This window comes from Mesoplodon densirostris, chromosome X (assembly GCF_025265405.1).
Source record: "Mesoplodon densirostris isolate mMesDen1 chromosome X, mMesDen1 primary haplotype, whole genome shotgun sequence".
NCBI classification, from domain to species: Eukaryota; Metazoa; Chordata; class Mammalia; order Artiodactyla; family Ziphiidae; genus Mesoplodon; species Mesoplodon densirostris.
Window position 1 is genome coordinate 51,086,176 of NC_082681.1, and position 14,703 is coordinate 51,100,878.

The 14,703-nt window shown below is 45.1% G+C and overlaps 1 protein-coding gene across 3 annotated transcripts; it reads left to right on the forward strand.

Annotated features, from left to right (window-relative positions):
* Nucleotides 1-9,976: 9,976 nt before the first annotated feature.
* ARMCX2 (armadillo repeat containing X-linked 2) lies at nucleotides 9,977-14,482 on the forward strand. 3 transcript variants are annotated; one of them, XM_060086980.1, is made up of 4 exons: nucleotides 9,977-10,058; nucleotides 11,288-11,351; nucleotides 11,671-11,743; nucleotides 12,102-14,482. In XM_060086980.1, exon 4 carries the CDS (start codon nucleotides 12,231-12,233, stop codon nucleotides 14,088-14,090), a length of 1,860 nt encoding a protein of 619 aa, XP_059942963.1. In that variant the 5' UTR covers nucleotides 9,977-10,058; nucleotides 11,288-11,351; nucleotides 11,671-11,743; nucleotides 12,102-12,230; the 3' UTR covers nucleotides 14,091-14,482. The 3 variants fall into 3 exon arrangements, with proteins under 3 accessions (XP_059942963.1, XP_059942961.1, XP_059942962.1); XM_060086978.1 differs by lacking the exon at nucleotides 9,977-10,058 and having other exon boundaries at nucleotides 11,136-11,351; nucleotides 11,671-11,747; XM_060086979.1 differs by lacking the exon at nucleotides 9,977-10,058 and having other exon boundaries at nucleotides 11,136-11,351.
* Nucleotides 14,483-14,703: the final 221 nt, after the last annotated feature.

Sequence of the window (14,703 nt, forward strand, 5' to 3'; positions counted from 1 at the left end):
TCTCTCTGTCAGAGGCTGATGGCAGGGACTTCCTGGACATGTACATTAAGATGCAGCATAAACTAGTAGTGAAAGGCATGGGTTTCGGAGACAGTTCAGACTCTAACTCTACTAATTTATAGCTTTGTGTACATTATCAAAGTTGATTAACTTCTCTGAGTCTTTATTTCCTCATCTGTAAACTAATACCTATCCACAATGAGATTTTATAAAAATTGAAATAGATAACACATAGAAAGCTTTCATCACATTTATCTTTATTATTATTATTATTTCTATTTTTATTATTCTTGCTCCAGGACAATCTGGAGCCTGCCATCCTAGGGCTTTTATGCCAGGCATCAGGAGGAAGAAAGAGTGCCCAAGAAGCATATTGTATTCATGAACTATAATAAACTTTGTACTTTCTAGATGAAGAGAAAGCCACATGGCTAGTTAGAGCCTGATGAGGAGTTCTGGGTGTTGATTCTGAAAGCCAAAGGTAAGGGTTCCCTTTCCCAAAATACCATCTCATCTACTACAACATATAATATGGGAAGTTCTCATATTCCAGCAGATTGGGTTGGAGTCCCCACATCTTTCATAATGAGATTTTGATTGGATGGTCAACCAGTAAACCAGCTCTACACTCACTCTTCAAAATAAAACTAAAATAGGTGAAACATGTTTCTCTGGATTTCTGATCCCTGGGGAGCCCTAGATGGAGATAACAGAAAGGCTTTTCTCCACTTAGTAGTCAGGATTGTCATGGTTACCAAATTGTTCACAAGACTCACAAGTACACCCTGTTCTCCTATGAAGCAGTATTTGCATTTCAAAGGAACCAACAGTTTCAAAATTCTCCTCTAAAAAACATTTGTTTCAGTGGGAAAAATGGAATTAAGTCTAGAAAACTTGATACTTGCAATAGCAAATTTATATTTGCTGCAGGAATTTCAATAATAAAGGTTTTATTAAAGCTCTACGTGTATAGCTATAAAACATAGACTTCCAATGACAAATTCAGGTTTTGATTACATGGAGTATTTGTTCAGGAGTAATGGCTTTTCTTTTCCTTATCACCAAAAGCTCTATCATTAGCACAAACCTTCTTACACATTCTTATCAATTTTTATCACTTTTATCACCCACTGTTAGGATAAACAAAACTTAAAGGCATCTCAACCAAGTTGGTATGTTCTTTAAAAAAAAATACAAGTGATAGTGGCTCCTGATTTTGATGGCATTAATACCAACCACTCTTGGGCTTCCCTGGTGGCGCAGTGGTTGAGAGTCTGCCTGCCGTTGCAGAGGACACAGGTTCGTGCCCCGGTCCGGGAAGATCCCACATGCCACGGAGCGGCTGGGCCCGTGAGCCATGGCCGCTGAGCCTGCGTGTCCGGAGCCTGTGCTCTGCAGAGGGAGAGGCCACAGCAGTGAGAGGCCCGCGTACCGCAAAAAAATAAAAATAAAAATAAAAATAAATAATAATAATACCAACCACTCTTTACATAATGTAAGTTAGGTTTCCTAATTAATCAAAGACCTTATATCCTATTTGAATTACGAAAACATGGTTGTGAGAGAAATGCTCACACTGAATAAAAATAGGCCATTAGCTGGGACTTGGGAATCCTTGTCATGTAGGCATTGTAAACAGACTCTTACATAATATCCTACAGTGTGCTGTAATATTTAATTATCTCACAACATTAAAAGCTATGACTTTTAATTATAAGTGAAACTGGTTAGGGATAGGAAAGGGAAGTAAATTGAATTATAGTGCAATTTCTCAGTATTTAATTATTTTAATGAGATATATGTTTTTAAAATGAGAAAGAACTTATCCAATGACCCATCAGTATCTATAGGGTCTTGCTTAATTTACTTACCTCCTCTTGACCTCATCTGTCAAGTTGAGCAAGATAACTTATGGTTTAAAGAGACAGGAATTTCTCCCTAGTCACGCACACACACACACACACAAAATTCCTCTGTTCTGGGAAAGGGTTAGTGAAAATGAAGAAATCAGGGACTCCTAAACAAGGAGATACCTGTGCCCTGCCCCAAGAGTGCCTCAGTGATGTGGCGAGTCTCAGATAGGACAGCCATGATGAGATGCTCAGCAACTCCAGCTTTGACAAAGATTTTTGGTCCTCTAGTATAGAGCAGAAGCACCAGAGCCTTGAAACCTCAAATGGATTTGCAATCTGGAACAATGTGTGTCTCAGCAGACTATGTGAATAGGCCTGCCTTTCTGATACTCTGGTCCCAAATTTTGACAACACTTGAGGAGTAAGGGAACCACAAAAATAAATGAGGCTGCTTTTTTTTCATATTAGCAAGATGAGGGCTCAAAGTTTAAATTCCTCCAAGGTACCTTCTATTCCCAGGAACCCAGGGCCATCACATGGATGTTAAATTAATGGGCAACTCATTTGTCAGGCTAACAAGGTCCCTTTGCCTTGACATCCTCCCACCTCTGCTTGGGTCATCTGGTCTAGGTGAATAGCACCTGCCCTTCCTCTAGTAACTTCTCTGCTGGTTTCAAGAATTTGGAAAAGAGTTGTATGGCAGTCAATTTAACACCTGCCAAAGCCTGTTCTAAATGGGCCAGAGCCATACATCCTATATCTAAACATCCCTCAATCTTTGTACTAGCCTACAATCTTATAGGCAGAACACATTTTTGCAAGGTGCTAAACTACATGCTACACGGCGCCCCTCCAAAATCTGTACATTGAAGGAGGAGATTTGATTCTTACTCAGGTTGTAGAGAGAAAATTAGCCTCTGAGGGAGAGTGTTTCTGAGACAACCACTAGAAGATTAGAAAAGTACGAGCACTCTCCTCTTTTTGTTTTGTTTATGGAGAAGCTGGGCATTTCCTGATAGACCGCACCCATGAAATAACTCCACAGCTAGTAATGCTGAAGTTAAGGCTTCCTGATGGGAAGATCACATGGATAGGAAGCACATTTTCATCGCACGAATGCAGATTGGTTGAATTGGGCGATTGAGATTGACATGTATACACTGATGTGTATAAAATTAATGACTAATAAGAACCTGCTGTATAAAAATAAAATAAAATAAAATTCAAAAAATTTTTTAAGTTAACGGAAAAAAAGAATATTATACAATAACAATGATAGGGTTATAAAAAAAGAATGCAGATTGGCTAGTTATAGTAGAAGTAGTAGACACTATTGATGCCCTGTCCAGATTCCACTTACTGGGCTAGTACATCCATCCCCCTAAGCTGCTATGAACATTGGTTGCTAAAGATTCACAGTCACACCCTTGTCAGAGGATACCTCGGAGCTAAAACCCCTTTTCTCTCACTCCAACTCACCCATACACCAAGGCTTTCAGTCAGTGGATACAAAAGCCTGGCTCCTTTGTCTCACAATGGATCAGTTCTGTGGCGCCCTTCACATCCCAGATCTGCCCTGGGCTCAAGCTGAAGTTACACTTCAGCTGAACTATAGCTATGCCTAGTTTCTTCCCCTGTCCTATCTTGCTCCCCTCATCTCCATACACATTTCATCTGAGAACACTCCCTCAATAAACTACTTTCAGAAGAATCCCCATGGCAGGCTCTGCTTCTAGGGAACCCCACTTAAGACACAAGGTTATTAATTTATGTTTCATCTCTATGGCTGTCTGTGTTCTCTGCTTTCTCTTTCTGTCCAGCCAGTTCTGTACTTCCTTGCCTCAGAGAAAGTTTGTGGCAGGACTTCCCAGATTTTATTTCCTCCATACCCCAAACCCATTGTGAAAAATGAAGTTCAGGGAGTGAAGGATTTCCCTAACACTAAAAAGAAATCCCTTCCCTCACTCAATGGAAAAAGGGAGAGGCCTCTGAGTCCCTTGAATAGATGAGACCACTGGCCTGCTCCCTGACAGCCCAAAGAAAAGCAGAGGAACTCAAAGCTGCTGGCCATATGATGCCCCTGGAAGTCTGGATCCTACCCAGGGCTCCCAGGCTCACCAAATTCCTATTCCCTCTATGCCAAGCATGGCACAGAAGCTGCCTAACTGATCATTTTGGAATCTGGGATGATGGATATAACAGCTATAACTAGTGTGGAAAGACATCCTCTTGTAAGTCTATGTAGATTTTCTCTATATACGGTTATTTTTTAGAAAATTAAGATATCTAATATTTCTTTCCCATCTGAAAGGCCGGCAAAAGGAGATTATGATTATGCTGTTATTATGAAACAATCTGTTAAAAGACTTTATGAAGCATTTTCATTAACTAACAAAAGGCATACCCTGCAATGTAACCTGAAAAAAATAATTCCAGGGTATGATACACAGTGTAATTGCAGTAATGTTAAACACATTCACATTCTTACACAGATAGAAAGACAAGGAATAGTAATTGGTGGCTTATTTTTATTTTCTTCCTTACAGTCTTCTGTATTTTCTAAACTTTTTGTAGGCAGGATTAATGTCTTTTGCAGCAGCTGGCCTCTTCTTATTCTGCTCTCCCAACGTCAGTCGGTATATGTAGTACCAGGAGCCAGCCCCAACCACCAGGCCTGTTGCCATCAAGCCCAAATTCTGAGCGCGGCCCATGCTGCAGCTGGAGCGAGGATCTCAGGGGACTCTCTCAGGCTAGTGAGAGCCGCTGGGACGCAGGAGTCTGAAACTGCAGTCAAGGGGGCGGGGGTGTTCGGGGCGGAGGAAGGAAGAAGGAAATGAGGCGTTGAGCTTCTTTTTCTTTTGCATCATCAACCCACTGACAGATGGACCAGCAGACAGGGACAGACCAAAGCCAGAACCAGACAGGAACAAACAGGAGACAATGAGGACTCAGTGCTCTGGTGAAAGCGGTGAACGCACCAACACCCGAACGTGGGTTCAAAGCCGGACCTTTCCCTCTCCCGTCCAGGTGGTCAGGCCTGTCTCTCACCTCACAGTCCCCCATCGCTCCACTCCCCGATAACCGCCTCCTCCCCTCCCTTCCGCCCGCTCGAGTCACCCACGCCAACCATTTCAGCTGCCTTTTACAAGGCACAACACGAAAAAGAGGCCGGGTTCGGGTGTCTCCGCGGGGAAATAGAGAAGCGCCTCCAAACTCAAAAATTGTGCTGCTACCCTCCACCCTCACTCCAAGAGTCTCCAATCAATACCCACCCTCACCGTGACCAGCAGGAATCAGGACGGGTTTCCTCTTGTCCTCCTCCTTCCTTGCCCACAGCCACGCCACCTCAAAAGAAATTGGGAGCCGGTTACCTGAGCAAGAACCGCTATCTGGACAGACCAGCACACAGGCTCCTAGTCACGTGAAGTTACGTCACTGGTGAGTTCGGGGTCCCAAATTTCCCCTCCTATTATTGGCAAAGCAGAGGGTGACCCGCCCCCTCCCAACCCCCCCCCCAACAGCCCTACACAGGACACTGTTGCTTTTTCTAGTCTTTGCACATTCAACAAACGTGTTGTCTTTGATTATTGGAAGGGGCAGTATTTTCTCCTGGGCTACTGGCCAATTCTACTGCTTCTCTGGGGAATGGCCCTGTCCTTTTCCGTGCTCCCTCCACCTTTTTTCTTTGGAATCCTTAATGTTCACCTCTGCAGTCCTGAAAATACCTGTAAATGGGGATGGTGGAAGGGGTGTCAGGAAAAGAAGCAGAGAGTAGGAATGGATTTTTTAAAATTATTTATTTATTTGTGGCTGTGTTGGGTCTTCGTTTCTGTGCGTGGGCTTTCTCTAGTTGTGGCAAGTGGGGGCCACTCTTCATCGCGGTGCGCAGGCCTCTCACTATCGCGGCCTCTGTTGTTGCAGAGCCCAGGCTCCAGACGCGCAGGCTCAGTAATTGTGACTCACGGGCCCAGTTGCTCCATGGCATGTGGGATCTTCCCAGACCAGGGCTCGAACCCGTGTCCCCTGCATTGGCAGGCAGATTCTCAACCACTATGCCACCAGGGAAGCCCTGTTATTTTCTTGTTAGCACTATTCTGTTTCTTTTTTTTGCCCAAATTTTATTATGGCAAAATAATGATAGAACTATTTTCATTTAAGAAAAAAGATTATTTTTTAAAAGGCATGTTTCATAAACAATCATTCTCACTGCATAATGAGTTTTATACATGCCACTCAAAGCAATCTTAATTAATGTCTTCCACATCTTGTCACATGACAAGACCCTGATTTAGCTAATCATTTACTGAGAGTTAATAAATCTGCTAATGCAGCATAACCAACTGGCTTTATTTCTGGACTGCAAGAGAGTCATTGTAAGTGCAATGTTGGAAAGCCATTCCTTTATTTATTCATTTGTTCAGCATATTTACTGAGCACCTACTACATACCATGCATTGTTCTCCATGCTGTGGTTACAAGGGTGAATAAAACAGACCTAAATCTCTAAATCATGTGGCCTTTACATTGTAGTGAGAGAGACAAACAATAAACAAGTAAATAAACTATATATATACTATACTGTTAGTGATACATACTAAAAAATTTTAAAGCAAGGAGATATGAAAAGTCGAGACGGGTTAAACTTTCAGATAGGGTGGCCAGAGAAGGCATCACTAGAAAGGTGACCTTTCAGTAAAGATCTGAAGTTAGTGAAGGATCTAAGTGTCGTGATATCTGGGGGAATAATATCTTAGGCAGGAGGACAAGCAAATGCAAAGGCTCTGTGAAGGTAACAAGCCCAGTATGTTCCAGGAACATCAAGGAAGCCAGGATCGCTGAGCTAGAGAGAGAGCAGTAGAGGATGAGGCAGAAAGGTAATAAGGTTGAAGAGAGTAGGGCCTTGTCAGCTGTAGTGAGGACATTTGCATTTACTCTAAACAAGGGGAAGTGGGTGGGGAGTTTGAACTTGGGGGAGGTATTTAGAATAAACTATAAGGAGACTAGAGTGAAAGGGAGACTGGTTTATCTACATCATTCATTGCAACAGCAAACTGAAGGAGAAAATAAATCTTACAATTAAAGCATTTGATAAACTGAGTCAGCCAGTCCTAAATTAAAAAAAAAAAAACTATTAGTAAAATAGGAATAGTGGAAACTTTGCCTGTGCAGTAAGGAATTATATATTTATAATTTAATGAATTATTATTGGTTAAATTAAATTAAGTATAAAGGAAAATAGCCTTAGTCTGATGAAGACTATATCAGAGGCTCTTTTGACCTAGCAGATTCCTCACTCTTTGTGGGCTACCAAGACCACAGAACTTGCGACTTACCTCTACTCACTGATATTATTTCCTTCTACTACTTTTTGTGCAGTACTGGTAAACATAAATAAAAATAACCTTGAAAAACAGATAAAATATGTCAGAAACAGAAAAAGTTACACTAAATGATGAAACTTCATAAGAGGTATTCCCATTTTCTTCAAGAACAAGATCAAGAGGTTCTGAAGCACCACCATTGCTCAACATAGTTCTGGTCAATATAACACATGCAGAAAAAAAGGGGGGGAAGTTATAAATATTGGAAAGGAAGAAATGTAAAAAATCATCATTTGAAGATGGTTACGTATACATACCTGGAAAAACCAAAAGTATCACTTGAAAACAATTGAAATTAATCAGACTGATCACAGAAATTGGCGGATACAAAATAAATATATAATAGTAGAACACTTTCCTTAAGCAGAAGATCACCTATAAGAAACTACAATTGGAGAAAGGAATAGCATTTCAGCAACATAAACTACTAATACCTAGGAAAAACCTGACAAGTAATAGGAATTACTTAGCTGAAGAAACTTACAAAATTTGATTAACAAACATAAAGATAGATCTGAGCAAAATGGAAATATATCATATTCCTGGAGGGGGAGTCTCAATTTTAAGATGCTAATGTTCCTCAAATTAATCTGCAGATTTACCACAATTACAATACAAATTCTAAATGCTTATTATTTGTTTATTGTTGTTCAATTCAGAACTTGATTAATAACCACAAATGCACTTACTAATATGTGCATAAAAAGAAAGTTGGAAATCTTTAGCAGTGACTAGCAATGGAAAAGATATCATGGAGCTCTTTCCCTGCATGTTTTATACATTTCCTTATTGTTTTGAATATATTTAACCACTAATATATATATATTACTTTCATTACCAGAAAAAAAAACCCCAAGATATTTCTAATCTGGACTACTTTATATAACACAGACTCTCTAGGCCATTGTATTGGTTCTTAATATCTAGGGCAGGGATCCTAGACCCCTTGAGCAACTGATGAGGTCAATGACCTTTATTCCCCTTTCCCCCAAAAAATGCACTTAATCACACATACACTCAAAAACAAAACCTTGCATACAATTTCAGGTAGAACACAGAGGTAGCCACTTGAGAACACCTACTCTAGGTTAATCAGTATGGTCAGTGGGGAGAGACCCTGGGGCCCAGGTATACATTTGGCTGAGGAAGTATCAAAGTGGGTGTGAGCTTCGGGCAGTGACCCTGCAACAAGGCTGGGTTCTCCCTGGGTGCCCTGAGGTGAGGAGGCCAGAGGTGAGAGGTCAACAGGCTTCAGGCCAGGTGGTAGCAGCAGACAGCATCAGGAACAAGGTTAACTCGGCCACACCATGAATAAGGGCAGAGCAGGGCAGGCAGGCCTGGGTGCTTCCCCCAGCAATCTTTGTGGAAACCTGCAGCTGCTGGGGTAGGTGGGAACAGCAATCCGTTCTCTGCATCCCTAAGTTACCACTGTGGGAATTTGAGGGAGGGAGTCAGGGAAGAAGCCAAAGGCATTTACCCAAATTGGTCATCTGAGTAAAGATGGCATTTACCACCCTGGTCACCTGTCCATGTATACTTTTAGGATGAACAGAGTCAGGTGCCAGAATGCAGGGGATGAGAGGTTCTGGAATATAGGAGAGGTGGGAGGGCAAGCACCTTCCTCCCTCCCCTCTTGACAGGACTGGAAGGATTTGACCATCTCTGCATCCCTCATATCCATCATTTCCTTTGTCTAATAGTTCTTCCTTTTGCCCAGAGCTGAATCACAAAACTGGAACCTAATCCAGGGACAGGTGTTCAAAACTGTCATGGTTACAGCCATCAAATTACAAGAGGTTCACACACCAGTCAGCAATGGTTTGGGAACATTAAGTAAATGTGTTTCTCTAACAGAACAAGACAGGATCATTTATTTACCCAACTTAAAAGCTGTCCCAGAAGGAGAAAAAGTAGGATATTATTTGTCCAAAATAAATAAGATCAGACAACTGAACATCCCTCCATGGATCAATTTACAGATCATATGGAAACATGCTTATCTTGTTGAGAAAAATTCCATTTTTAGATATTCAAATACCTTAGCATGTTTTGAAAACTATTTCCTATGTGGATAATAGAATTTTCTATGTGGTAAAAATTAACTAAAATTAATGGTGTCTTCCAATATTAGTGGGAAATCTTTTTTCTAAAACATGCCTACTCTTTTACTTTTGTTGCTGCTTCCCACACTGAACCCTTGTTTTGTTGTATTTTCTTACTATAATAATAAAGAGTGGTGATAGCTTTAAAAACAAAACAGAGATGTATTACAGAAGTAAAGACCCCACTACCATTCCTACCCCTTACCTATACTGGAGCAGGGGCCCAACTGCAAGGTAAATGGTGGGCACTAGTGGATGGGGGATTGGAGATGGAGCGAGGGGAGAGTATCCAGTTGCCCAAGAAAGGATGAGACGAGCAAGAAAAAGCAAGAAAAGCAAAAATTGTCAATAGCCCTCCAAGAAGATGCATCTCCTCCCCGGTAACCAGAGAAAGGCAAATTCTAACACAAGGAGAAGGGGCTACTTGTGGCCTCTGGGACTACAAAGACAAAAAAATGAGTGACAGGACCTGATGTGGTGGGGTGAGGTGCTAGTGGGGGTTAAGGAGGGGGCTCCTGCTCTTGGTGGGAGTGGAAATTGGGGACCCAAGCTTACTGGCGATGCAGCCCTCACGTGACCAGGAGCTGACGTTGGCAAAGGTACTTAAAGCCCTGACCGCCGTCCTCCGTCCTCCTCTGGGTACCAACTCTATTGCGCTGCGCACTGCCGTGCGTTTAACCCAGGCGAGGAGGAGGAGGAGAAAATTCCCCCAGATCGGGCAGGTGGGTGTGAGAGTGGGCATGACCTGGCACCCCCGAATAGGGGTAGCCCAGAGATGAGGGAGTCTGAGGCCGCGGGTGTCTCCGCCTCGCCCGCCCCTGGCCGGCTCTCCAGACCCCCGCGCTCAGTCGCAGCTCATTTTGGTGGGCGGAGGGAAGAGGGGGAGGGGGGAACGTAAAGACGCTGATATACTCGAGGAGAATCCGCTTACGTCCCCTCCCAGCCAGTGTTTTGTTTTTTTTTTTTTTTTGGTTTGGTTTTGACACTCAGGCCCCGCACCCCACATCCCATCCTGTTTTGAAAGGAGGAGGGAAGAGAAATAAACGTGGCAGCGCATATAAGGCCAGTGGGGAGGTTGGGGAAAGGGTGATGGGGGGGCACGCAATTAGTAAACAATTCGGCTTATTCACTCCCACTCTCACTTTGCAGATACCTCTCCCGACCACCGCCCCCGCACCCTCCCCTCTCCCCCGGCCGACCCCACGTCTTTTGGGGGTGCTGGGAAATGTGTGTGACAGCCTTTGTAGGGGAGGTGGCGGTCTGGCTCTGGGCTTTACAAGAGGGGAGGCCCTGAGAGAATCTGGTATTAAACCGCCGTGCTAAGTCCTAGGCTGCTTTCCAGACACCTCCGGCGCATACAACACTTCACCCCCGTTTCTTCAGTCCTGAAAAAGGAGTTCGGGTACCCTGGCGGGAGAAATGGCGGTTAACAGGAGATTGCGATGGGGTGTGGGAGGTGGAATCCAGAGCGGAGAAACAGTGGAAAATCATGACCCTCAAACCGAAAGGGCAGACACTAGGGACCCGTTGTGCAGGCTGATGCTAGGCCTGGGGGCTGGGGACTGAACGACTGGTGGTCATAGGAAGGAGACGCTAGATTGTCTGGCCGTAATCCCCAGTCCCGCGTCCCGTCCAGCCTTCTGTGCACCCTCGCTCCGCCCCCTCCCGCTTCGGTGCAGGAGAAGGGGTGTGGCCGTCTGTCCGGGAGAAATGGCGGACGGGGGGGCGGGGCGAAGGGAAGGAGAGGTTGACTGCCTGGGGAGTCTGCGCAGGGGCGGGGGTTGGGGTACGAGGGGAGGGGTGAGAAGAGTTGAAGGAATTGAGAGGTGGAACTGTTTGTCATTCTGGTATGTGAATGCCGAAAGGCAATTGGGGACTTTGGTCTTCAGTCCATTCCATCCGCCGGGCTCTCAGTCTCCAACGACTTGCTATCTATATTTCTGCCCTTCAGTCTGTCCTTAGGATGGAGCTCTAACTGAACTGAAGAAAGGAGAAACAGCCCTGAATCATTGGAGGTCAGTGTGGGGGCTGGGAACTGTCTGGGAACCCCTGGTATGGTGTGGCAGAAACCAGAGCAGAAATTGGAGCCGGGGGCTCCTCTTCCCCCATCTTCTTCCTCTTTACAAGTAACCCTTGCCCTGGGCCTGTCGTTTTTGGTGCAGCGAAAGGGGTGTGGCATTTGCCTTCTTAAATAAGGGTTTGAGGAGGAAGGGATATGGAGCGAGTGAGGAGCCCTGAGAGGGAGAAACTTGCCCACAAGGGTTCAAATCAAGAAAAGAAGAGAATCCATCTACCAAAGGCCCCTGAAACCCCCTTTCTGGGATCTTTCCACAGGTCTGTCTGCCTTTTGGGCCCTGCACAACTACAAGCCTGGTGGAAAAGAGCAAATTGCTTCTGCTCCCAGCAGGTTGGTACGTGTATGAGAATCATCTGGGGACCTTTGGCTTGGGGGTGAGGGAATCAGAGAAGAATCTGGGGTTCTTTCTGGCTCTCCACCAGCTTTCCTGAAGTCTATATGGCCTCTCATCCCCCATTTAGGTGCTGGGAAATTAGATGTGTTTACATTGGGCAGTGAGGGCTAGGGATAAAGATGTAGAAAACATCAGACAACCAGGGTCCTGAATCAGCACACAGAGGCCTGGACACTTGTATCTGGGTACTAGTCCACCCACCAAGCATTATGTTCCCAAACTCTCCTTTAAGTAGGCCTGGTTAAGCATGAAGTGAGCCAGAGCCCTAAGCCTCATTTTTATCCTTTACCCCAGGTCCTGCTTGGCTTGCAATCTCAGCAGAACTTTCAAGCCTGAACTGAAGCACCTTACCTTGTCGTGCACGCACCCCACTTGGGCACACCAGCTCCACACCCTGGATCAGGGAATCACTCCAGCTGCATCATGAGCCGTGTTCGGGATGCTGGCTGTGTAGCTGCTGGGATAGTGATCGGGGCCAGTGCCTGGTACTGTGTCTACAAATATGCCAGGGGAAGAAACCAGATGAAGAAGAGACTGGCCAAGCCCAAGACCAGGGCTATGGCCGGGACTGGAGCCCGGGCTAGAGCTGGACTAAGGGCTGGATTCACAATTGACCTTGGGCCAGGATTTGGTCCTCCAACCCCAGTCCGCACTGGGGCAGAGGTCAGGGTCCAAGATGAAACCTCTGCTGTGGACATGGCTGGAGCTGAAGCAGTGGCCCCAGCTGCATCTAGTGCCGAGGCTCAAAGTGGGGCAGGAAGTCAGGCCCAGGAGGCAGAAGGGGCCGGGGTTGGGCCTAAAGCTGGATCAGAAGCCACAGTGGCTTCTGCAGTGGCACCACCTCCCTGGGAGGCAGAGGCTCCCGTGGCTGCAGAGACCTCCGCAATGACAGGGGCTCCTAAATTAGCAGAAGCCCCTGGCACGGCAGAGGCTCCTGGGGCACCAGCTCCTACTGAGGCAGCACCACCTACCAAGGTGGTGGAGGCTTCCATACCAGCAATGCCTACTGTGGTAGCAGCACTTTCTGGGGCAACAGCATCTTCTGGGGCAGCAGCACCTTCTGGGGCTGCAGTACCTTCTGCGGCAGCAACACCTACTGGGGCTGCAGAGGCTCCTGGGACTTCAGGGTCCTCTAGAACAGCAGCAGCCGCCAAGAAAACAACCCCTGGGGCTCATACTGGGGCTATACCTAAGGCCGGTTCAGCTACTGGAGCTGTACCCAAAGGTGGAGCTAAGGGTGGAACCAAGTCCCGGACTGGAGGCAAGGGCAAAGGCAAGAAAAATAAGGTTGAAGTAGACGAACTGGGGCTGGGCTTCCGCCCTGGAGATGGGGCTGCGGCAGCTGCCGCAGCCTCCGCTAATGGAGGACAGGCTTTCCTGGCAGAGGTTCCTGATTCTGAAGAAGGGGAGTCTGGGTGGACCGACACAGAATCGGAGTCAGACTCTGAGCCTGAGACCCAGCAGAGAGGGAGAGGGAGGAGACCCGTTCCCATGCAGAAGCGCCCCTTTCCTTATGAAATTGATGAGATTCTGGGTGTCCGAGATCTCAGGAAAGTCCTTGCTTTGCTTCAGAAATCGGATGATCCTTTCATCCAACAGGTAGCTTTGCTCACTCTGAGCAACAATGCCAATTATTCATGCAACCAGGACACAATTCGCAAATTGGGAGGCCTCCCGATTATTGCAAACATGATCAACAAAACTGATCCCCACATTAAGGAAAAAGCCTTAATGGCCATGAACAACCTGAGTGAGAATTATGAAAATCAGGGCCGGCTTCAGGTATACATGAATAAAGTGATGGATGACATCATGGCCTCTAACCTGAACTCAGCAGTACAGGTAGTTGGACTAAAATTTTTAACAAACATGACTATTACTAATGACTACCAGCACCTGCTTGTCAATTCCATTGCAAACTTTTTCCGTTTGTTATCTCAGGGAGGTGGAAAAATCAAGGTTGAGATTTTGAAAATACTTTCGAATTTTGCTGAAAATCCAGATATGTTAAAAAAACTGCTCAGTACCCAAGTGCCATCATCATTTAGTTCCCTCTACAATTCTTATGTGGAATCAGAAATTCTTATTAATGCCCTAACTCTATTTGAGATCATCTATGACAATCTCAGAGCAGAAGTATTCAACTACAGAGAGTTCAATAAAGGCTCCCTTTTTTACTTATGCACTACATCTGGAGTGTGCGTTAAGAAAATTCGAGCCTTAGCAGATCACCATGACCTCTTGGTGAAAGTGAAAGTTATAAAACTAGTGGACAAATTCTGATTGGCTAGGTGTCTCAGAGACTTGAAGAAATGTCTGGTTTTGCAGTCTGGAAGCCATGAAAATTGAAAGTTACTGCTTTTCCACTTGCTTATATAGTAAAGGGATCCTTTCAGCTGCCAGTTTTGAATAGTGTATCATCCAGAGTAATGTTATCTGTGACAGTCTCCGGCTTTAAGCTGAACAATTTTATGAATACCAAATAAATAGTCCTCTTGTACTGAAAACACATTTGTGACTTTAATCGTGCTGCTTGAATGGAAATATTTTTACTGGTTCCTCTATGTGAATTGACAGTGAACCTGTCCATCATGAATAGCCTACACTTCTATCATCTGTTTTGACTTGAATTTATTCACCAAAGACTTCATTTGTGTATCATTAATAAAGTTGTATGTTTCAACTGACAAAAAAAAAATTGTTCTCTTGCTTGAATTTAAAATCTAGCTGGAGGGCTTCCCTGGTGGCGCAGTCGTTGAGAGTCCGCCTGCCGATGCAGGGGACACGGGTTCGTGCCCCAGTCCGGGAAGATCCCACATGCCGTGGAGCGGCTGGGCCCGTGAGCCATGGCCGCTGGGCCTGCGCGTCTGGAGCCTGTGCTCCTCAACGGGAGAGG